Source organism: Fistularia commersonii, chromosome 20 (assembly GCF_037954325.1).
Source record: "Fistularia commersonii isolate RoL2024-O1a breed Wild chromosome 20, RoL_Fcom_v1.0, whole genome shotgun sequence".
NCBI lineage: Eukaryota > Metazoa > Chordata > Actinopteri > Syngnathiformes > Fistulariidae > Fistularia > Fistularia commersonii.
The window spans coordinates 819,782-842,986 of NC_141303.1; the positions used below are offsets into that span (position 1 = coordinate 819,782).

Here is a 23,205-nt window from a genome sequence, read left to right on the forward strand (position 1 = left end):
TTGTTTTGTTTGTTTTCTACACCGTATGTTTTGTTTTATCATGCGCCTTATAATGTGGTGCGCCTTATGCTCTGCAACATACGGTTTACTCTTGCGTTCTATCTCCATCTCTTATTACTCCCACTGGTCGAGGCAGAAGGCCGCCATTGAGCCGGGACCCGGACAAGGTTTCTACCCAGTAAAAGGCGGTGTTTCCGTCGCCAAGTGCTTTCTCCTGGGGGAATCTTAGAATATTTGAGGATTCGCTTCTGTAGGGATGAAGAAAAGGTTTTTTGCGGTGAAATGACAAAACGGAGAAAAAAAAAGGATGTTGGGGATGCTTTAGTTTGCTCATCCACGTCGAAATCACATTTTATAGGGTGCGTCGGTCACACTTCAGGATTGCACGGTGAAAATGGCAACACGTTACACATTGTCCTGTAAATTCAAGGAAAATTAAGAAAGAAATGATTGAAGTCAGCGAGAAATCCCAGCAGTGTGAGGTACAGCTTAGCACAGAAAAAAAACATGAGGTCAGTGCAAGGTGTCAGGGCTTGGATGGAGGCGAGGTAGAATGATGAATTACCCTGACCCGACCACTGAGTGATTGCATAAACACTTGCCATTCACAGTGGGGAATACATTAAATACAAAACAAGAAACTTGTGCCATGTTCAGGAACAGCGAGCGTAACTGGAATCGCCACCCATTGGGTGAAGACGTGCAAAAAAATGTACTATAAAGTTTTGTCGGTTTGCTTTGCGAGAGAACCTCTAAACATGGATTTCTTTGACGATTGTTAAGTTGTGAGAAGAATTTCCCGCTTCCAGGGAAATTTGGCGTCCCTTTTCACAAGTTTGCCAACATTGCGCACTCTTAGCTTCTTTGCTTTTTGAATTCTCTGTGTGTATTTCCGTGGGTGGCCACTAGGGGCATCCTTGAGCCAACGTAAACTGCGCCAACAAACACACAGCACGCACAACGTGAACTGGAACAGAATCCCAAAATGCAATCCAACGGGCTCTAACTAGCCTGCAAAGGAAAACCAGAATGCTTTTGTACTCTATCAACCCCTTTCTCTAATTCCCCCGTATTAAAGGCCAGTCGAGATGAACATATTAATCCAGATTAATGGATTTGCAAGATTATTTTGATTCACATGTTAAGACCAATGACTCAAAATCCAACAATTCCGCTCACTGGAGTGGATTGATGCTATCTGGTGTCAGAACCTAAGAAGATGGACAACACTGAACAACATACCGGCGTCTGGATGGGACGTTCAAGTCCAAAAGATCCCCAGATTGAGTGACAGGAAGTAGTTGCCACACTGGACTATGTCACATGAACTCTTTGTCTGCAAGGGCTTTGGCCAAAGCCTCTCGCTCTCTCTCTACACATATATATATATGTACTCAAATAATAGAAATTAAAAATACTTATCAAAAGCAGCTATCCGGGATGTGATGGGGTAACAAGAGTAACAACACCGACAGAAGATAAGGAACAGTGTCATTCAAGGTACATTTGTTTGGCACTGCACAGTAAACGGGGCTACTTCTTGGTCCAGATGAAGAGGCCAAAGCTCTTCCCTTCCTCGGCCCAACAGTGTCCCAGGAAGCTTGCCGAGCCTCAGTAGTCCATGTTGTGTAGCTGGCTCTTCCTGTCTGTTTTTGTCTGCAGGGAGGCAGGAAGGAGGGGCAGATTCAGATCCGCCGCCCGACGTTGGAGGGACGACCTCAGCTGAACCGAGTTCCTCTTGGCGCCGTTGGTCGCTCCTCCTGCCGTGGCCTTTTCTCCTGCTCCTGCATCGGACAGTTCCCGTCTCCTGCCCCTCTCCTGCCTCAGGCTCTTCATGAGCAAAGTATGCTGCCTCTGTGAGGGGAAGGCGGGAGGTTTGGACCCGTTCACCAGGAGTCCCTGGGGTCCGGGTCGGGTCAACCCCACCCATGTCATCTTCCTGCCTCGTCCATCTTTGAAAGCAACGTTCCGTAGCCGGGGCAAGGGTACAGGCGGGGATTTGGGTGTCGTTTCCATGGCACCCGAGTGGTCCGAGCAATGGGCGGCGTGAACGTCCGGATCCGGGAGCGTCCGCGGGGAGGTGCTGCTCTTCTCTGAGGAGTAAAATGTCTGCAGCTTCTCCAGACATTCGTTGATGTTCAGGTGGTGAGAGTGATCACCCTGGTGACGGTTGTCATGGAAGCAGCCCGGCGCTGGGTCACCTGCACCGTCCGACTTCGTGGTCCTGAGATGTGGGACGGGTCTGGACGGGCCGCCGTCCCTGTTGGTCTCGGCAGGTGGGGGGACGTGACAAGTGGCGGAGTCACAGAGCGGAGATGCAGAACTTTTAGGAGGAGAAAGATGGACAAGTTCCCCGTCTCTGAAAACTAGCAAAAATATAAAGAATGTCTCTCTACAAGGAGGCTGCGGTGGCTGTGTCTCTTTTACCTGCAGATGCAGTTACTTCCAACATCTCTTATTCAACAGTTCCAATGTGAAAATCAGGGCTAGTTGTTTGTAAGAACCTCATGATGCTATATTTATTAAAACTGCCTTCACGTGACAGTACTGGGATTCACTGCTATTTTTAATGCCAAGAAAGAGTTGTACCGGTGCAGTACTTGCTTTAAGTATGCCATAGAAAAGTACGTTAAAGGTCAGAAGGAGCTGCAAGGTGCCTTTGCAGATCTGTAAAAATCCTACAACAGGGCGGCAAGAGAAGAGCTGTGACTGTATGAGGGAGTCTGGAGTGGCAGAGAGGTATTTCAGAGTGGGGCAGGACATGTATGATTGCTGCAAGGCAGTGGTGAGCAGTGATGTATGTGTGACAGAGGAGTTCAAGGTGGAGGTGGGACTAAATCATGGCTCAATTCTGGGCCCCTTCTCGTTTTGCCATGTTGATGGACAGACTGACAGATGAGGATAGACAGGAATTTCCATGGACTATGATGTTTGCAGATGGTGTGATCTGGAAATCTAGATAGGTAGTTGTATGCTCCTGGAAAGAAGAGGAATGCAGCAAGACAGAATATATCTGTGCGAATGAGAGGGATCCAAGTGTAACTGTGAGGCTACAGGGAGTGGAGATGAAGAAGGTGGAGGAGTTTAAGATTGTAGGGTCAGCAGCAACAGACAGGGTGGAGAAAAGGTGTCAGGTACCATAAAAGGGTATGAAAGAAAAGGTGTAGAGAACAAAGTAGTCTTGTTGTCTGGTTTAGAGACACTGAGGAGAAGACAAGAGGTAGAGCAGGAGGCAGAGGAAATGAAGAGGTGAGGATTCCTCTTTCTCTGGGAGTGAGAAGGATGGAGTGGATCAGCGGTCCATCAGAGGGACACCACAAAAGTCACACTGAGATGGTTTGGACTTGGACAGGGGAAGGATAAATATCTGGGTAAGGGGATGGCTGCTGAGGTTGGACTGCTAGTCAGGAGGTCTGCACCTCAGTGAATATTCATGAATGGAGGGGAAGGAGATCTGGCATCTCCTTATTCTAATTCATTAGAATACCCAACTTGAAAGCTTACATCGAGCTGGATGAGGTTCCTACAAACGTCACTGTCTGGTAACAAATCTAGCGGATATATATCAGAAATAAATCCACAATCTGAAAACCAGCGTTGTTTAAAAACTCTTTTGTGAGCCATGCAAGAAGATCTGTGAGCTTCAAAGCACTGCCTCCGACAGCGCTGCTCCCCTACCCACTCCAATGCTTTCCAATATGTCCAAAAAAAGCTTTAAATTCTTACCCTCTGGAAACAAAACATCCCTGGTGTCCAAGACGATAGGCGCCTCCTCATCAGCGGTGCCGTCGCCTTCCAACAGAGGCCGAGAGGACGGTGAGGGGAGCAGGGGGGGCAGGGTGGGCGAAGGGGCCCGGTTCTCATTGTCCGTTAAGTAGTCCTTGTTGTGGAGGTGCTCCGGCCTCTTCCTGCTACTCCGACATTCTGCCGCTCGCTGAGCTTTGGCCGGTCGGCCTGAGCGCTTTCCGGCTTTTTCATTGATGGATTCATTCTAAAAGGAGGCAATAATGGAAAAAGATGTCTGAGACCAAACCTTTTGGAGTTTTTTGGGGCCATTTTGAGGAGGCTTGTACTTGGGGCTACCCCAAAATGCACCTCTTTCATTTCCATCTTGTCTACACCCAGGCCCCTCCATCGATGCATGATACTAATCTCACATCTTCTCATGAGTCCCTTTGGCTCTTCCACATCACAGGTTTCCAGGGGCTGTGGCTCGAGTTTCTCACCAGGTGTCCACCACTGCTATTTATCTTATGAACATAGAAGCTAGCGTTTCCGCTACTGTAGGCACTACGGATATTAGTAGTAATAGACAATTTGTGTGTGTCCCTCCCGACCCTCGGACCCCCATCACCCTCTTGCTTGAGCCGCCCACATTGAGCTGGGATCTGTTCGAGGCTCCTTCACTGGCCAAAGGTAGTATTTCTTTGCAGCTGTCGCCGAGTGCTTCCTCACAGGGGGGTACCGGGTTTCTATAAATCACGTAAAGCAGTGGCTTGCGATGAGGTTCACAGCCCAGTGAGGCACTGACGTCCTTTGGAATGATATTTACAATGGTTCCAGGGAGTCTCATCTTATATTTTTTTCGTGAAACTGAAAACAATTTGTGGCCTTTTTATTTCGCTATGACGTCCACGTGCATATACAGTACCTCGCTACAAAAAGCTCTGTTATTTTGTTGTAAAAGTCCTTCTTTTATTTATCTTGTTTATTTTATCCTTTAAGGGGACAGGCGTCAGTAGCACCTGCTAACTCGCATTCGCCCCCTCCAGGTGAGGCACAGCATTGCCTGCCTCACCTTGTGACTTTACTTCCAGATAATTAGAATTATCGTACCACACACTTTAGCGAAAGATATTACACCGCTTGTAGAAGATCGTAGTGTATATACCGTATTTTCCGGACAGCTACTTTTTCCCATGCTTTAAACCCTGCAGCTACACAACGATGCAGCTTATCTATGGATTTTTCTTCGCTAACAGCCGTTAGCGCTTGAGCAGGAAGTGCAAAAACGAGACGGACGCAAGAGGTCAATGCAAAGGAGAAGATGATTTTTGGGGCACTCAAAAACGCAGCACGACATGCAAAATATTTAGATATAAATTAATATTTTAAATGTTTCAAGCGGCGCTCCCAGGTGAGAGGGAGGTTTGGATGACCAGCGAGGAGAAATCATTCACAAAAGGGAAGAGCATCCTTTTCTGAGGTCCTACGGGTTTCCAAAGGCTGGAAGAAGTTCGTGACGGAGAGTTTCTGAAGCTCTTCAACTCCGACGTCAGTGGTTTCAGTGCACAGGAGGAGGATAAATAAAGCCATCAATGACTTTTCTGTTATATTTGATCGTCCATTTTACTGGCACCATTTGGAAACATCTGCGGTTAATATATGTAAAAACATTTCTTCTTTTCAAATTTAGTGGTTGCGGCTCATGTTCCGGTGCGCTCGATAATCCAGAAATGACAGTAATAACATGATAGATCTTTGTACAAACATTCAATAGGGCCATGCTGAGGAACTGAAAGGATCAGGCGCCTTGCAAACCCAGTTTGTGAGAAGAGCTCGGGCTGCCGCGCCTTGGCTTACATTTGATTAGCAAATGCACAAATTCTGCGATTTTGTTCTTGAGAACATTTAAAATATGATTGGAATCATGCAGAAAATATAAATCAGATCAGTGGTAAAATGTTATCTTGCGTTACCACTGTTTTTTTTTTTTTAATGACAGGTGAGGCAGAGTCTTCCCTTGCCTCACCTGAGTTCACATCACTGCGTTAAAGAGAGTGCTCCAGACCTGCTCCACACGGAAAGTGTCATCAGACAATTCCGTTGAATAAAACCCAACTTGACTTGACAGGAAATGCAGAATGAATTGGATTCCACCTTCGCTAGATTGTGATCGGACGCAGCTCAGGCTGCTGCTCAGGCGAGGGTGCAAAGACCAATTCCAATGTTTCTCTCTCGTCCTTGCAGATCTGCTGATCTTCTTTACCAAGTGGACTTTTTTGTGGCGCAGGGATGAAGCGCGAACCGCGACAGTTTGCCTTAAAATAAACCGTCTCTCTTTTAAAACATTGTCCTTGGCCGACTGTGGCCGACCGGCCAGCGGAGCGCCGTTCCAGTTTGTGCCGTTCAAGATTAAACATTTTCTCTGCAAATTGCCGCCGCTTTTGGATTCCACGTTCTGAACAAAGGGCTGCGAGAAGCTGTCGGCCGCAGCGGCGGATTCTTTCAAATGACGGCGGCCACAAATATTTCATTTATTTGATTATTTCGATTTCCTCTGCTCGTTCTCGTCACGGGATTGGCTGACAACGATTTCGATCGTTTTTCGTTTTACCTGCTGCTGAGCGTCGGACTCCACGCCGTGGATCTCCTCTCTCCTGCAAGCCAGATTCCAGTCACTGCTCTCCACCTTCTGCCAGGGGATTCAAGGCGTTGATGTGGAAACACACACACACACACACACACACATACTGTATATACATAAATGTATATTATTCTTTTTAATCTATTTATTTTATTCTTGATGTTCACAGTTTTATGGCGCTACCCAATGTACCCCAGGTGTTACAGTATATATATTTCTTTTATTCTTGATGCTGCTACCCTATATTCTCCCCAGTTGCCTCTCGGGACAAATAAATTTTTTCTTTATTCTAAATGATTCTGAAAACACTTCTACCACACGTCTGCTAGCTATCAAAAGAGGCTTTAGCGTCACGTGAAATAAAAGCTAAAGAGATAGCGTTTTTAGCAAAAGGGCGACGGCAATGACGACGAGGCCAAAGAACAACAAGTGGATGGATGATTAAAAAAGTAGCTGAAGATGTTCATTCATTAACAACGTCCTGCAGGCAGGGTCACCAGGAGCTAGCACCTAACCGGGAGATCAAGAAACACTTCCTGGACAACGAAGGGTCTCCAATGAACTTGTATGTTTTTGGGCTGTGGAGAACCTTGAAGAACCCCACGCAGATACGGGGGAAAGATCTTCTACAAAAGAACCACAAACAGGGAGATGGAACGATCACCTTGCCGGCCTTCGCTCCTCTCTGGCTCCTGTTGCTCTTGATGAGCAGGAGGTGGTAGGACGCCATGATGGCGGAGGGTCGGTTGGACGTCAGCGCGTGCGTGACCTCGGACGACGAGTGGCCCAGCATCTCCGTCACGTATGTCACCACGGCCGAGTCGAGATCCTCGGCACACAGTCTGGAAAAATAAAACTCGGGGATTTCAAGGGATTTAGAAAGAAAAAGCCCTCGACGGCGGGGGAACCAGCGCCGACGGAAGGATTCTGGTTTGATGATTTTCAAAACTGCGAGCCGGAGCTGGAACGAATTCTTGCTTCATTCATGTGGATTTAGGGAAAGACGTTATTGCCAGGCGTGGCTATACATGATTGCATTTCCACACTGCGTAAAGTGATAAAAGCCTTTTAGTCGCGCTATAATACACAAAGCTGTCACACTGCCGACCGCAGAGAGAGAGAAATAAAAAAAAAAAAATCCAATTGCAATTATTTTCCTCTCGGTTCTTTTTTGTCCACGTCGTAATACTTGCCGCGGGACTCTTTTTTTTTTTTTTTTTTTGTCGCGCCTCTTCGCGCTCACGTTACAAACACGTGATTCGAGGAAAAAAAAACAACCTTGCAGTTAAAAAAGCACATGTCAATATATGGAGGCGAGTCAGCTCGTAAAACGTAACGGCCACAGTTCGCCCGTTTGACGACACGCCGTTCATCAAATGTGCTCAAAAGCAAATGTATTTTTGTTGCATGATATATGAGGATACCGCAGATTTCAGAGCGGTCACGCTTCCAATTAATGCTCTTTAGCTGTTCCAGATAGTAAAAATACAAACAAATACCTGGTTTCATGAGCCACATTCACATAGTAGGAACTTTTTGCAGAACCTTTTCAGGAACGTGGCCGGTTTCTTGATGCATTTGGACAGAAGAGGAACCAGGAACCACAACTTCAGCGACTAGAAGCATCTCCTACTCCCAGGCGACGTCTTTTTACGGTTCCTTAGGAAGTCACGTGATGTAGCTGCTTGGTGATTGATGGAACTCGTAAGTTCAGAGCGCCATTATTAAAACCTACCGCGGTCACTGGTCAGGTGATTTCTCGCAAGAAAGGGGTCAACAAAGAGTTCCAAGTGACAAAGAGGTCCGAGTTCTTCTGGCCTGATGCTCCACAGAGGGGCTTCCGGGGCTCACGGAGGAACATCGTGGCCCAAAGAAGGTCTGGAGTTAGCTAACGAGGTTCCTCGCAGTGCAGGAAGAAGATAAATCACTTCACGCATCTGATTGTCTGTGGCTATTATTCCATGAACGCCGTGGCAGATTCTAACCTTCCTCCACGCCTTCAGGGCTCGCAGAGGAACAGCAACATTTCTGTTGGTGAGCTTACGAGTTCTTCACAGGGGGATCCAGTGCAGGGAAAAACACCTCAGCCCATCTGATTGTCCACAATCATTATTCCATGAACGCTGTGGTAGCTTCCACCTCCATGTTGTCTGTGTCGTCTTCCTCTTCTTCTTCTTTGGTGGTTTGTTTTTGAGTATGGAGCTCAAGGTGCACATCGCAGACCTTTGAGTTACACCTGTCCCAACCGCGCTCCCTCACAATGCAAAACTAAAAGGTTCCCCTCGAGGAAGGTACTTCCTGGAACCAAATTCAAGCTGGACACTTCTTGGAACTCTTCTATCCAAAAACAGCTCTTTGGGCAACAAACTAGAAATCACTTTTCCGGAAGGCGACAAATCAGAAAAACAAAGAACAGAAGTACGGCTTGGACAAGAACCGAGGAGCGGCGGGTGACCCCTCGACACCCACTTGCTGGGACCCTACCTGTTCCTGTACGAGAGGGTGTGCAGAGGTTTCTTGGCGTAGCCCTCATTGACCCATCGGTCCTCCATGGCGGTCCTGACGCTGGGCCTCTTGTCCGGATCTGGCTCCAGGAGAGACAGCACAAAGGCCACGGCGCCTGCAGGACGAGCATACAAGTACAGGTGTTGGAAGGGGGCGGTCAACCTTGCGGCTGATGGACATCTCGGAACTCCTCTTGTGCGACTTCTGCTCTCCATATGAGGTCATGCGAGATCTTCTGAGAAGGTGTCTTTGCACGGATTGAAGAGCTTCGGATTTCCTTCATCTAGGCTACGAGACTACTGCTCAAGTCAAAGGAAGCGGGTATACGGTGGCCGCGCCTTTGCAAAAGTCTGAGAAAACGAGCCCGCGTTCGGAGTGAGTACATTTGCAGGGTGACGACGGTCGAAGCTTTCGTTTCATGCAACGCGAAAGCGAGTGATTTATGCTCTCGTGTAAAGTTTCAATGGATAAGATGACGGTCGGGGTTCCTGGAAGACGGCTGCCTGCGCTGCCAGACCCCTTTCCAATTTGTGTTGGGAGTTATTCGAGGAGAGCTAGCTTCCCGCTGTCTGTCAGTCGATACTTTTACTGCAGAAGCTACCAGCGCTGATGTTATGGAAAACGCTCGGTGTTCCTCCATATTGCTCTCCCGGCCGTTCGTGTCTTTGCCTTGGCAATGCGGATCGCTGGGAGGCAGAATTTCCCGTAATGAAAACCAACCCCGAGCGGTGACTTACAGCTGTCCTGCAAGGGCCAAGCGGAGCTGAGGGCTGCTGCACTCCAGGCGGGGATTCCTTCTGACCTCATCTTTGCAGCGCTCATTAGAAAATATTACCCGAGTGCATTTTTAACGTCTCAAAAACATCCTCTCGCGGGCTGACGCTGCAAATTAAATGTAGTCTTTCACACTATAATGACACAGACAACCATTCACCCTCTCATTAGCCAGTCACTCTGTCATTCATAATTCTTATATAGACACACAACCATCCACTCTGTCATTGGTGTCACGTAGAGATACAACCATTCACCCTCTCATTCACAAGATATATGGAGAAATACAACCATCCACTCTGTCATCCCTGATATATACTGCTCAAAAAAATAAAGGGAACGCTTGAACAACACAATGTAACTCCAAGTCAGTCACACTTGTGTGAAATCATAGTGTCCACTCAGGAAGCAACACTGATTCATTTTGACTTGTTTTAAGGACATTACATCAAAGTTGGATCAGCCCGGAGTTTGTTTTTACACTTTAATTTTGAGTGTGATTCCTAATCCAGACCTCCATGGGTTGATACAATTGATTTCCATTGATCATTTTTGTGTGATTTTGTTGTCAGCACATTCAGCTGTGTAAAAAGGAAAGTATTTCATCAGAATATTTCATTCATTTAGATCTAGGATGTGTTTTTTAAGTGTTCCCTTTGTTTTTTGAGCAGTGTATATAAAGAGAGAGAGATAACACATTCACAATTCATATAAAGGCATGCAACATTTCACCCTCTCCAATATGCATATAGACACTTGCAGCCATTCACTTGCTCACTCAAGTGTCATATAGAGACATAAAAACATTCACTCAGTCATTCATAGTTCATATGGAGAAATAAACATTCACCCTCTTATCCTCAATTCGCATCGAGACACAATATTCACCCTGTCATTCATGCGTCCTGCAGAGATGCAATCATTCACCGTCATTCACAAGTCATAAAAAGACGTACGTCCATTCAGCCTCTCATTCACGCGTCATATAGGGACATAAAACATTCATCCTCTCCTTCATGTGCATATAGAACCATTCAAAGGTCCAGACAACACAGAGTCTCCAGTCAAACCGGCGCTGTCTTAAAATCCATCCTTATTTACTAAAACAAAAAGATCCTATGAAAACTCAGATGACCTCAGCAGCAGGACGAACGCCTCCGTGTCAGATTCCACCCGCCGCGGCGACACAGCTGCTAATCTGATCTGGTCTCGGCCCGTCAGCGCCGCGCCGCTTCTCCGCGGAGTAACGGGAGCCGTGTTTGTTTGCGGCGACACGGCGCCGTGTCAGAGTGTAATGGGCCGGCGGCGAGGAACACGGAGGCCGGCTTTTACTGCAGACGGCGACTCCACAATGGGGCCATTGTGCGACTCGGTTCGCGACAAATGGAAGAAATACGCGCGACTGTCTTTCCGCCGTTTTTCCACCGTGACGTCACATCTTTGGTTAAAACCCCCAGAACTCCAAACAAATGGGATTTACACTCATAAATAGCTCAGGAGGTAACATCTTATTTATGGACCGGGCTTCTCTCTGCATTCACCCTGGAAGAAATGGAGGTCCTTCAAATGGTAGATCGTTTGGACCGAGTGGAGTGGTAACCTCCTTTTCTTTGTGATATCCATCCATGCATGCATCCTCCCTGAGATGTTCCCTGGTCTCCTTGGTCTCCTGTGGAGGTTCTGCTCACCCGAGGAGGTGTCCATCCTCACTGTGGGCGCAGAGGAGTGGCGCCTCTACTCCAAGTTCTGAATAATAATAAATAAGCACTGATTTATCTTCTAAATCAAGGCCGCTTTCACTTGTTTATTGTTCCTCCTCGCAGCTTCTCACCCGAGTCGCCGTCTAGACTCAAAGCAAACACTCTCCACTCCGGCAATGTTGGTGCCATCATAAGATCTCCGTCTGAGTGGTGGACACCCTCCCTTTGTTTACCATTAGGCTTAAAAACCTTCCTTTTCCAGAGAGCCGGCCTCGCGCCGCTGCTGCTGTAGGCTTCTGCTGCTGGAGGAGATGATGATCCCATGATCCAGTCAGTCTGCACTCGTGTACCTCCATCAGTGCATGATGGGAACTTCATATCTTCTTGCGCTATTACATCAGTATGTTTCTTCTTCGTCTTTTAGTTTGGTCTTTTCCCTTCAGGGTCTCCACAGTCAATCCACCTTCTCCATCTAACCCTGTTCTCTGGATCCTCCTCTCTCACACCAACTACCTTCATATCCTCTCTCACTACGTCCATCCATCTTCTCTTAGGTCTTCCTCCAGACCTCCAATTCCAGCATCCGTCTACCAATACATTCACTCTCCCTTCTCTGTCCATGACCCAGCCATCTCAGTCTGGCTTCTCTGACCTTCTGTCCCAAACATGTAGCATGTGTCGTCCCTCTGATGGACTCCTTCCTGATCTTCTCCATCCTGGTCGCTCCCAAAGAGAACCTCAACATCTTCATCTCTGCGACCTCCAGCTCTGCCTCCTGTCTTCTGGTCATTGTCAGTGTTTGTGGATCATCTCACCACTGTCTCCTCCACCTTTCCTTTCCTTCTGGCTGATGTTCTTCTATCTCTTTGTACCCCTGACACTTTTCTCCACCCATTCAAAACCTGCCTGAACCCGTTTCTTCACTTCTTTTTTACACTCTCCTGTGCTCCGGACTTGAAATCCTCCAACTTCTTGAGCTCCACTCCCTGTAGCCTCACCGTGACTCACTTTCATTCCTCTCCTTTCCAGAGCATACCTCCACCTCTAGATGTTCCTCAACCTGCTCTCTACCCTCACCACAGATTACCATGTCATCTGCAAACATCATGGTCCATGGAGCTTCCTGTCTCACCTCATCTGTCAGCCTGTCCATCACCACTGAAAACAAGAAGGGGCTCAGAGCTGATGATCCCTGATGGAGTCCCACCTCCACCTTCAACTTCTCTGTTACCCCTACAGCACAGCTGTCACAGAGCTGGCATACATGTCCTGCGCCAGTGATAAACTTCTCTCTTTATTACTATTATTATTTATTTGTCACGCCTGGATATACCGTGGACGGCAAAGTAAGAATTTCATTGCACAGGGAAACAGGTTTCCAGACTGTACATGCCACAATAAATACGTGATTTCCTGCAGTGTCTCGCCACATGTCCATCATTGCTATTTCTTTTATGACTATTAAAGCTAGCATCATTTCAGCTATTCGCATGAACCGTTGGCCGGTCGAGGCAGAAGGCCACCCACATTGAGCTGGGATCTTTGGTCCTTCCCCAGGTTTCTGTCGATGGTCCGAAAGAGTGCGTCATCTGACGACCTGGTTGTGATTTGGCTCAGTAAAAATAAAATCTGACTTGACTAAATATTACACAGCCAACGAAGAGAGTGAATGAACAGCTGACCGTGTGTTTTCACGCTCAGTGAGGTGCAGTCAGGGGAGGCAGAAGAGGCAGTGCCTCACTTGCCAATCTACGAAAGAAAAAAATGTAAACTGAAAAAATAATGAAATGATTATATTTATCAGTGATTTGCACAATAATGTATTTTTCATTTGACTTCAGCAGCTTTGTTTTTCATTCAAAATGGCTGGATTTTCACACTTACTGTTCAAATACTAAGAAGAGATGTGCGGTGAGGCCGCGGACTGTCGAGCCTCAACATAGATTGCACAATGACGGCTGACTGCCACTGGCTTTGCTTGAAGACCGGATCGCTGTCTCTCTGTAAATGTTTAAACACTTCTGCTACATGAACTACGCTTCCAACGTACAGTGTTTTTTGTCAACAACTGTATGTGTGTCACTAGTTTCTTGTGCTGAGCGTTCAGAAAACGTCTGCAAAACAGCCACAAAGTGAGGCACACAGTTCTCCTGCCTCAGGATGACGTATAATCTTCTATAAACATCCGTTATCAAGTTATCGATGTTTTTGCTCAGAACGAGTTGCACATGGACTTCGTTTTTAAGTAAAGGTAAAACCATAATAACTTCTTTTTTGAATTAAATGTGCTTTTTGTGTGCTACAGTTTGCATTTATGAAGAAAGCTGATATCAGATTCTAAACATAACCTGTTAACTGCTGCCGGTCAAATGGTGAATAAGCTACTCTGTAGATTTCGCTAGGTTGTGATGTTTTGGTGTTCTATGGAAACGTTACAAAAGCTCACAGGGTCACAGAGTTTGACCAAGTGACTGAAGAACTCCAGCTGCTTCTGCAGGGACTGCAAACGTTGGAAATGTTGTAATGAGATTAAAATAAATCTAAACGGTGCAGTTTTTGAAGAGAAGCGGAGAAAACGACCAGGCGACGACGCTCGGTGGCGCTTCGACGTCGGCGTCACGGTTAACTTTTGCACGCTGAGCGTGATGCAAGTCTCGGCTGCAGCAGATTTTCCTTCACCCCCTGGTGAAAGTAGCCATTGTGTGAGTTCAGAGAGACACCCCCTTCACGGGTAAAAAAACAAAAAAAAACAAAAACGGATTGTCGGAAAATGGAGTCATCGGCGGGTTCCATCGGGTTTTCCAGGAAAAAAAAATCCAGAAAGGAGAAATTACCTCTGCTGACGTCAGCGGGGATGCTGGCGATCTCCCCGTTGACCATCTTCTGGTGAAGCTGTTTGATATTGAAGGGCTCCACGGTGAAGGGCAGCGCGCCGGTCAGCATAGCAAACATGCTAACGCCTCTACGAGCACACATGGATTCACATGGTGAGTATCTACGCAGGCGTGGAGTGGAATCGCCCTTCCCCGACTTTTATCACTTACACAGACCAGACGTCCACTTTGGGCCCGTACTTCCTGTGGGCCAGCAGCTCCGGAGCGGCGTAGGCAGGGCTTCCACACTGAGTGTTCAGAAGTTCCAGGGAGAAGGATTCGGCCTTCAGGGTGTTGCTGAGGCCAAAGTCTGCGAGAAACATTAGCATTTTAACAGCCGCGTCCCGATGCGTCCGTCACTCGGCGATGGCGCAGGAACCGGCGGGGGATCGTCGGCGTACCTACGATCTTGATGTTGTTATGTTCGTCCAGCAGGAAGTTTTCAATCTTTAAGTCTCTGCCAAAGAAGAATAACAGCCCCGGTTATTTTATGATGCTATCTGGATCGGAAGTCTTTCACAGAGCTTCACTTCAGCACTTCTCGGTTTTAAGAGCTTCCACAAGCCTTACTTGGCTTTTCTTACGTGGAGCCAGATGAGACGGGGTCGGGCTGGAATGGAGTGACAGGGGCAAAGAAAAACAGGGGTCCGAGCCGGCGAGTCCAAAACCAGAGGGGGGCAGTTGGAAAGTGCAGACGCCGGCCAAGGGCAACACTCCGCTTTCTCCGCGGCGCTGGGCAAACGCCACGGGATCGATAGATATCATCTCTGTGAGGATGTTTTAATGATTTTAGCATAAAGCTATGGTCACAGTGTGGCCCTGACATGTATGCCAAATTGAAGTCTGCTGCCCAAACTCTACAGACACTCTCATGTCCCGCGTTTGGCGCGAGTCGAGCCACGCTCATTCTATCCAGGCCTTGCGTCCTTACGATTGGGTAGCGTCTGGATCGCACGTCTGGTACCGCTAAGCTAGCATGCTAAGGTACCGGCAGGCAGTGAGCCACGAGTATTGTATTTTAACTGTTCCTGTTTATGATGGGACATTTCCGTCTCTGAGGAGGCGCAGACACTGAGCGTGACAGGAAAGAATGCAGAGGCCAAATGACCGGCGGTACATTTCCAGACGCCGGGACATTCAGTGTTTCCTGAGTGAGTGAATTGTTGTCTCTATATTAGTCTCAATGATGTGTGGATGAGTGAGTGAATCTTTGTATATCTTTATATTAGGCATGAATGATTGAGTGATTTTCTGTCTCTTTATGATGTGTGAATGAGTGAGTGGTTTATGCCACTGATGTGCGAATGGTTCAATGTTGTATGTCTATGTAGCATGAATGAGTGAGTGAATTAATTGGTTTATATATGACGATTGAATCAGTCTTGAATGAGCGAGTGAATTAATTGGTTTATATGTGATGTTTGAATCAGTCTTGAATGAGTGAGTGAATTTTTATGTCTATATGACATGTGAATGAATGAGTGTGTGAATGGTTGTATGTCAGCAGGTGTGAATGAGTGAGTGACTCTTTGTATATTTCTATTTTGGACATGAATAATTGAGTGAATTTTTTTTCAAATTCTGTATTTGTGAATGAGTGAGTCGATATTTTCCATCTCTTTATAAAGTGTGAATGAGTGAATTTGTGTCTCTATATAAGGCATAAATGAGAAAGCAAATTTTTTTTCCATCTGTTTATGAAATGTGAATGAGTGAGCGGTTTATGACTGACATGTGAATGGGTGAATGTTGTGTGTCTCTATGTGGCATGAATGAATGACTGAATTGTCGTATCACATTCAAAGTTGGTTTTGTTTACATTTCTATATAACATGTGAATTTATCCATCTCCAGATAACATGTGAATGAGTGAGTGAATTTTTATGTCTCTAAATGACATGTGAATGAATGAGTGTGTGAATGGTTATATGTTTCTATCAGGTGTGAATGAGTGGGTAACTTTGTATATTTCTATACAAGGCACGAACGATTGAGTGAATTTTTTTTCAAATTCTATATTTGTGAATGAGTGAGTCAATATTTTCCATCTCTTTATGAAGTGTGAATAAGTGAATTTGTGTCTCTATATAAGGCATGAATGAGAAAGCAGATTTTTTTCCATCTGTTTATGAAATGTGAAAGAGTGAGCGTTTTATGACTCTGACATGTGAATGGGTGAATGTTGTGTGTCTCTATGTAACGTGAATGAATGAATTGTATCACATTCAAAGTTGTTTTTGTTTACATCTCTATATAACATGTGAATGACAGAGTGTCTGTACGCTGTGTGAATGACAGAGTGAATTTCTTCCATCTCCAGATAACATGTGGATGAGAGGGTGAATGTCTCAAAATATGGCCTTATGACCGATTTCAGCCACGATAAGCGAAACGAATAAATGAACATCTCTCTTCCATCCTCCCTGAAGCCCGTAGAGACCCTCCCATCCCCCAGGCCTCGTCACATCCTGATCAACCCCGCTGAAGACGAACCCTGCAAGTCTGATCCAAACACCTCCACCGGACCGTCTTCTTCAACCTCACCTCCAAAAGTCACGAACAGCCGCTCACTCCCGCCGCCACCGACCACGTTACCCGGCCAAATGAAAACCTGCGGTCGGGAAAGGAGAGCCGTCCCCCCATAAACTACAGGCTGGGAGTCGGCCATCTTCCCGTGGAAGCAGCGACGCCAGGAAACGGCAACAAAAAAATAAAATAGAATAAATGAAAGAGCAGATATTGTTATAAAATAGAGGATGTATACAGTGAGGCCTACTGTGTGTGTGGGTGTGTGTGTGTGTGTGTGTGTGGGTGTGTGTGTGGGTGTGTGTGTGGGTGGCAGGAGGTGCGTTTAGGTGCAAATTTTCCATTTATTTCCATTTTAATCGTCTCTGTGTGGGACTGTGGCGGAGTGTGTGTGTGCACGGCTGCGGGTGTGCGTGCCTGTGTGTGTGTGTGTGTGTGTGTGTCACTCTCGAGGGCGACGTCGTTGAGGGACTTCATTAGAGAGGAAGTCCGTGATGTCGTGATGATGTGTGAATCATGGCGCCAGCGCCGGGTGATGAGGTCATTGCCTGGTAATCACATTCCCACCTCCGGAGGAGCCAAGGTCTTAAACCCAAAACCCAGAGCTCTGCAGAACATGGTGTGTGAAGCGCAGTGTCCTTGTGTGTGTGTGTGTGTGTGTGTGTGTGTGTGTGTGTGTGTGTGAGAGGGGACGCGGGGGTTATTGGGTCTGTGACACCTACAAGCACTAGAGGAAGTCTAGAGTAACACCTTCAGCTCCCACACCGCTCCTCTCCAAGTTCTCCAAGACGTTCCCTCTCCTTGTTAATACCCTACTAAACATTACACACACACACACACAAACACACACACACACACACACACACACGTGTCACTTTCATACCCTCCGGGAAACCAACACCTACTTCGAGTTCCTCTGATGTTTGCAGACAATGTTGTGATATGGAGTGAGAGCAAGGGAGCAGGTGGAGGAACATCTAGAGGTGGAGGTGTGCTCTGGAGGTTAGCTGGAGTGACACATGATGTGTGTGTGTGTATGTGTGTGTATATGTGTGTGTGTGTATGTGTGAGAGAGAGGAACGCTGAGGGCTCCAGAAGGTGGAGATGAAGAAGGTGGGGTCACTAGTGAAGAGTGACAAAGAGGGTGGAGAGGAGGAGGAGGATGAAGATGTGTGAGCAGGTTGGAGAAAAGTGGAGAAGATGGTGAGGGCGTCCATGGTGTCTGGTCTGGAGACACACAGGAGAAGACAGGAGGCAGCAGAGATGAAGGTAAGGAGGTTCCTCTTTGGGAGTGAGGAGATGATCAGGAAGGAGCCCATCAGATGTTCTGGTGATGAAGTCAGGAGTGAGATGGTTTGGACGTGGACCGAGGAGGGACGGGGAAGATCTGGCTTGAAGGCTGAGGCCGGAGCTCCAGAGGAGGACCAGGTTTATGGATGGAAGTGGAAGAGAGGAGGATGCAGAGAAGATGGTTAGATGGAGGCTTAATGAGCTTCTGCTTATGGACTTCCAGGCAGCAGAGAAGGCTCCATGTGACCCCCATGTGACCCGACGCTGCGCACCGATTGGCCGTTCCCGTCTGAGCGTGACACTTTCCCGATGGCGCTCGTAACCGCGGGTGACGGCAGGAATCTAAACCAAACATGACCTCTTCTTCATAGCTCTGCTCCCTCATCGCTATGGCGACGGTGTCAACCAAACAACATCGTGTGTGTGTGTGTGTGTGTGTGTGTGTGTGTGTGTGGTTTCACCTGTGCACGACGCCGTGCTTGTGCAGGTGCTCCACGGCCGAGAGGATCTGCCGGGCGTAGCGTCGCACCTCCTTCTCCTCCAGACGCTTCCTCTCGCAGATCCTGTCCATCAGGTCTCCTCCGGCACAAAGCTCCATGGCCATGTAGTAGCTGTTCTCCGTCTCCAGGGTCTGACACACACACACACACACATGAACACACACATGCGTTAGCTTCGAGAAGATCTTGAAGTTCTCGATGTTTCTCTTACCTCCAGGAGGACCACGATGTGCGGGTGCCGCACCATCTGATGGATTCGAGGTTCCCTCTTCATGTTCTTCTGCACGTACGAGTCCTGCCGCGCCTTCTTCTTGTCGATGACCTTGATGGCCACCTGGACGCGTCCAGACAACACAACCGTGGTCACACGTGGGCACCACTTTAGAAGCCTCCTGAGATACCTGCAGCTGCACCGTCACAGAACGTGCGCGGAAAATCGGTTCAAGTCTGGACCGAAAATCAACGACGGCGAGTTCTTCGGTCCCGGGAGCAAACACCGGCTGCCACGTGTTTGCCGTTTCCATAGCAACCCGACCAGGTACACAAAAAAAAAAACACCGGGGGGTCCCGGCGACCAGGTTACTCCAGTGTGTAAACACACACACACACGCACACACACTGCACTGTGTGTCCAGCTGCAGGACATGATTACATTTCTTATCAACTACGATGTAAATGTTGTTTTTCCTGATTCTTTCAAAGGACATAAACAAGGATTTAATGTCTTTTTTTTAAGAAAAGTAGTCCCAATGATTGACAGACTGCCAGAATGGCTGGTGAGAATGATAATTAACAATAATAATAACAACTGTGATAACACGAACTATATAACAACAACAATAATAATAACAATAATAATAATATGATAGTGATAATGATAATTCCAGCATCCCAAGTGCTGGGTAAGAGGTAGATCATGGAAAATGATAATAATGATAATATACTACAACAAAAATAGTGCCAATGATACAGAAGAAAAAAATCTAAAAGTTTTGGATCTGCTGATTTTACACAGTAGAGCCATGCTAGTTACCACAAAAATAACATTTTACCGATGAACTTGAAGCAAAACGACCCCCTCTTACTTCAGGTCCATGCAGTAAAAGTTGTGTTTCCACAGAAACGCGACCACCGACGCGTGAAGCGGTTCGAGAACAGACCCCGGAGGCTTCCGCTCGATGCATCCCACAATAACCTGGCACACACCTTCTCCCCCGTGCCGATGTGGAGCCCCTCCATCACTTTGGCGAACGATCCCCTGTTGATCATTTTGCCCACCAGGTAGGAGCCCACGCGCTTGGAGTGGGGGAAGCTCCGCAGCAGCTCCCTGGAGACCTTCAGGCAGGGCGCCGGGGCCTCCAGGCTGAGCTTCACCGAAGCAGCAGGCATCTCCAACTGGCACAGAGCAGCATGTGGCCACCCCGGTAGTCTCACACACACACACACACACACACGCGCTCTCTCACACACAAATCCGCCGGACGCCGTCGTGCAGAAACAACCCCATCACGGCGGCGTTCTCCCGGAGAGCAGGTGCGTCACACTTGCCGGCCCCCACACATTCTGTCTCGGCCCCGGTTAGTGGATGATTAACGTGGCGGCGCTCTCAGGTCGGCGCCGGCCGCGAGGAGGACATTCTACACCGCCGCCCCCCCGCACCGCTCACACACGGGAAGGTACACACCGATACTCCGAGCTACACAGTAACCACGCGGACTCCACATTCAAGCCAGGTTTCGTGGCGTTCTCTTAAAGACACTTACAAAAAGTGCAATTCAGTCGCTGAAGATCTGAAGTATCAGTGGTCAGAAGTCAGAAGTGATCACCCGACCACATGGCCGTCTCAGAACCATATACATACAGACATACATTTCATCGTTTATTTGTTTTTCTTTTTTCCATTGGGGGCAAAGTAACTGTTACAATGACCAGGCAGAACTAGAGGTTGCAGAGATGAAGATGTTGAGGTTCTCTTTGGGAGTGACCAGGATGGAGAGGATCAGGAATGAGTCTATCAGAGGAACGGCACATGTTAGATGTTTTGGAGAGAAGGTCAGAGAAGCCAGACTGAGATGGTCGGGTCATGGACAGATGGAGGGATGGAGAATATATTGGTAGACGGATGCTGGAATTGGAGGTCTTGAGGAAGACCAAAGAGAAGATGGATGGATGTAGTGAGAGAAGATATGAAGGTAGTTGGTGTGAGAGAGGAGGATCCAGAGAATAGGGTGAGATGGAGAAAGTGGACTCGCTGTGGCGACCCCGAAAGAAGAAGAAGAAGAAGAAGAAGAAGAAGAAGAAGAAGAAGAAGAAGAAGAAGAAGAAGAAGAAGAAGAAGAAGAAGAATTGGGGGCAAAGTGTGATTAGCAGGGTAGTGCTTGGTGAAGCGGTATGTTTTCAGCTCACAGCGAAAGATGGGCAGCAACCCCGCCATTCTAACCTTTTTCGTGAGTTTGTTCCACCACCGAGGAGCCGAGAGCGAGAAGAGCCGAGACCGGTTGGATGGGCAGCCGGGGGGTCGGAGGGCTGGGATGGACAGTCGACCACATCCTGGAGATAAGACGGGGTTGTCCAGGTCACCAGGGGCTTGAACTTGATGCAGGCGGCTACCGGGAGCCAGTGAGGGGACATAGAACACATTTATGAACTTCCAGAGCGTCTCGGCCAGCTGCCTGCCTGAGTTTCTCCTCACCTTAGTGTCTCTTTCTCCCAAATTTTCTACTTTTTTTTTTTTTTTTTTAAATTCTATTTACTTCTTCTTGCTTTGGTAACAATTTAGTTAAGAAACTTAGATTGATACCACCAAGGAGCTCCACTGAACGCCACAGGAGGTCTTTCCTACCTGAGGCTATCAGACTTTTTAATTCCTCTTCCTTCAGCAGCAGGAAATCTTCTAATCTTTGCACTTAAGACCTTAAAACACGTTATAGCCTTGACTTTGACACTTTATAGTTTTATTTGTATTTCTTATTCTTCCCCCCCCTTTTTTTACTGTTTATACAATTTCCTACTATTATTTATTATTGTTATGTTCTACTCGAAACTCTGGCACATTTTCCTTTGAGGTAAATTAAGTTGTTCTTATTCTTATTCTTATTCTTATTCTTATTCTTATTCTTATTCTTATTCTTATTCTTATTCTTATTCTTATTCTTAAGAAGGGTAGTTGTGAGGGAATTAGTCTCCACATGTACTGGACATACAGAAAAATGAAGACATTTCTCAAAATGGCACAATGACATGAAAGGAACAAAACAATAATAATGACAGAGAACAAATTAGCAGGAGTCAATTTTTGTCAAAATTTTCTTTTTATGGCAACTGGAGTGATGTTGAAGATGTTTCACCCTCCAGGCTTCTTCAGGTTCACTGACCTGCGGGGAGTTTCCAATATAACTGCAGGGTTTTGGGCGGGTCTGGGTTTGGCGGCTTGTTATGTGAATGCCAGAGTTGAACGGCAGAATCCAGGTCTGAGGGGGTTGTTATGCTAATGGATGTGGTGTTTGTTGAGACAAAGGACCTACTTTTGGGGGATTACCTGAATCGGAATACAAGGGTTAGCCCTTAGACCTAGTTTCTGCATGTTATGCTAATGCTATCAGCATAACAACCTGCTTAGACCTTGTTTCTGCATGCTATGATAATGCTATGAGCATAACAACCTGCTTAGACCTTGTTTCTACGTGTCATGCTAACGCTATTAGCATTACAACCCACTTGGACCTAGTTTATGCATGTTATGCTAATGCTATTAGCATCACAACCCACTTAGACCTAGTTTCTGCATGTTATGCTAATGCTATTAGCATTACAACCCCCTTAAACCTCGGCAGGGTGTTGTGGGAAGAGAGTTCAGCATCCAGACAGGCTGCTGTGCGAAGGTCTTGGTCCGTTCACGCATTCATTGCCGCTTATGTCGATTAAATTACTTTTTTTTAACTTAAATGTTATGTTTACGTTTGTCATGGTTATTGTCACCATTTCTGTTATCATCCTTGTTGACGTCATTTCAGTCATCTATTCTCACCCTTGCTGTCTTTTTTTTTATGTTGTCTATTTTTATCCTTGTTGTTGTTTACTCAAACTATCTATGTATTTGTGGATGTCTTCTGCTATGTCTAAATTGTCTCTTTTATTCATATTTATACTCATATTTATTGATATCACCATTTTTGTGCTGCTGTGATCAATGAACTATATCTTATCTTATCTTATCTTATCTTATCTTATCTTATCTTATCTTATCTTATCTTATCTTATCTTGTCTTATCTTATCTTATCTTATCTTATCTTATCTTATCTTCTGCAGTCAGGTCTGTGGTCGGGACTGGAGCCGATCCCAGCTCTCATTCACCCTCACATTCACGACATCTAATCATTCACAGATCAAATAGAGACATGCAACCATTCACCCTCTGATTCAGACGTCTGAACGATGTAGGGTCTCCACTGAACCTCCTCCATGTGTTTGGCCTGTGGCAGGAGCTCGGAGAACATTGAGGAACTCCACACATGAAAGCCTCTCTGTGGGAATAGAACCGAGGACCTTCTTGCTGAGAGGAGGAAGCGCTAACTGCTGCTCTTTCCCCTGTATAACCTCTGCCGTTGCACCTAAAGAGGCCGTCAGACCACTGCCTTGCTAGAAAGAAGCCATGAAGGAGAGCTGAGGA

General features: G+C 46.8%; 1 protein-coding gene across 1 annotated transcript; it reads right to left on the reverse strand.

Moving 5' to 3' along the window:
• Positions 1 to 1,238: 1,238 nt before the first annotated feature.
• LOC147222541 (uncharacterized) lies at positions 1,239 to 19,924 on the reverse strand. The gene is given in 10 exon segments (XM_086167579.1): positions 1,239 to 2,366; positions 3,727 to 3,991; positions 7,032 to 7,209; positions 8,837 to 8,987; positions 14,181 to 14,308; positions 14,391 to 14,529; positions 14,621 to 14,676; positions 18,497 to 18,666; positions 18,747 to 18,869; positions 19,742 to 19,924. Coding segments are annotated over 10 exon segments (2,148 nt in total). The 3' UTR covers positions 1,239 to 1,611.
• Between the last annotated feature and the right edge of the window lie 3,281 nt (positions 19,925 to 23,205).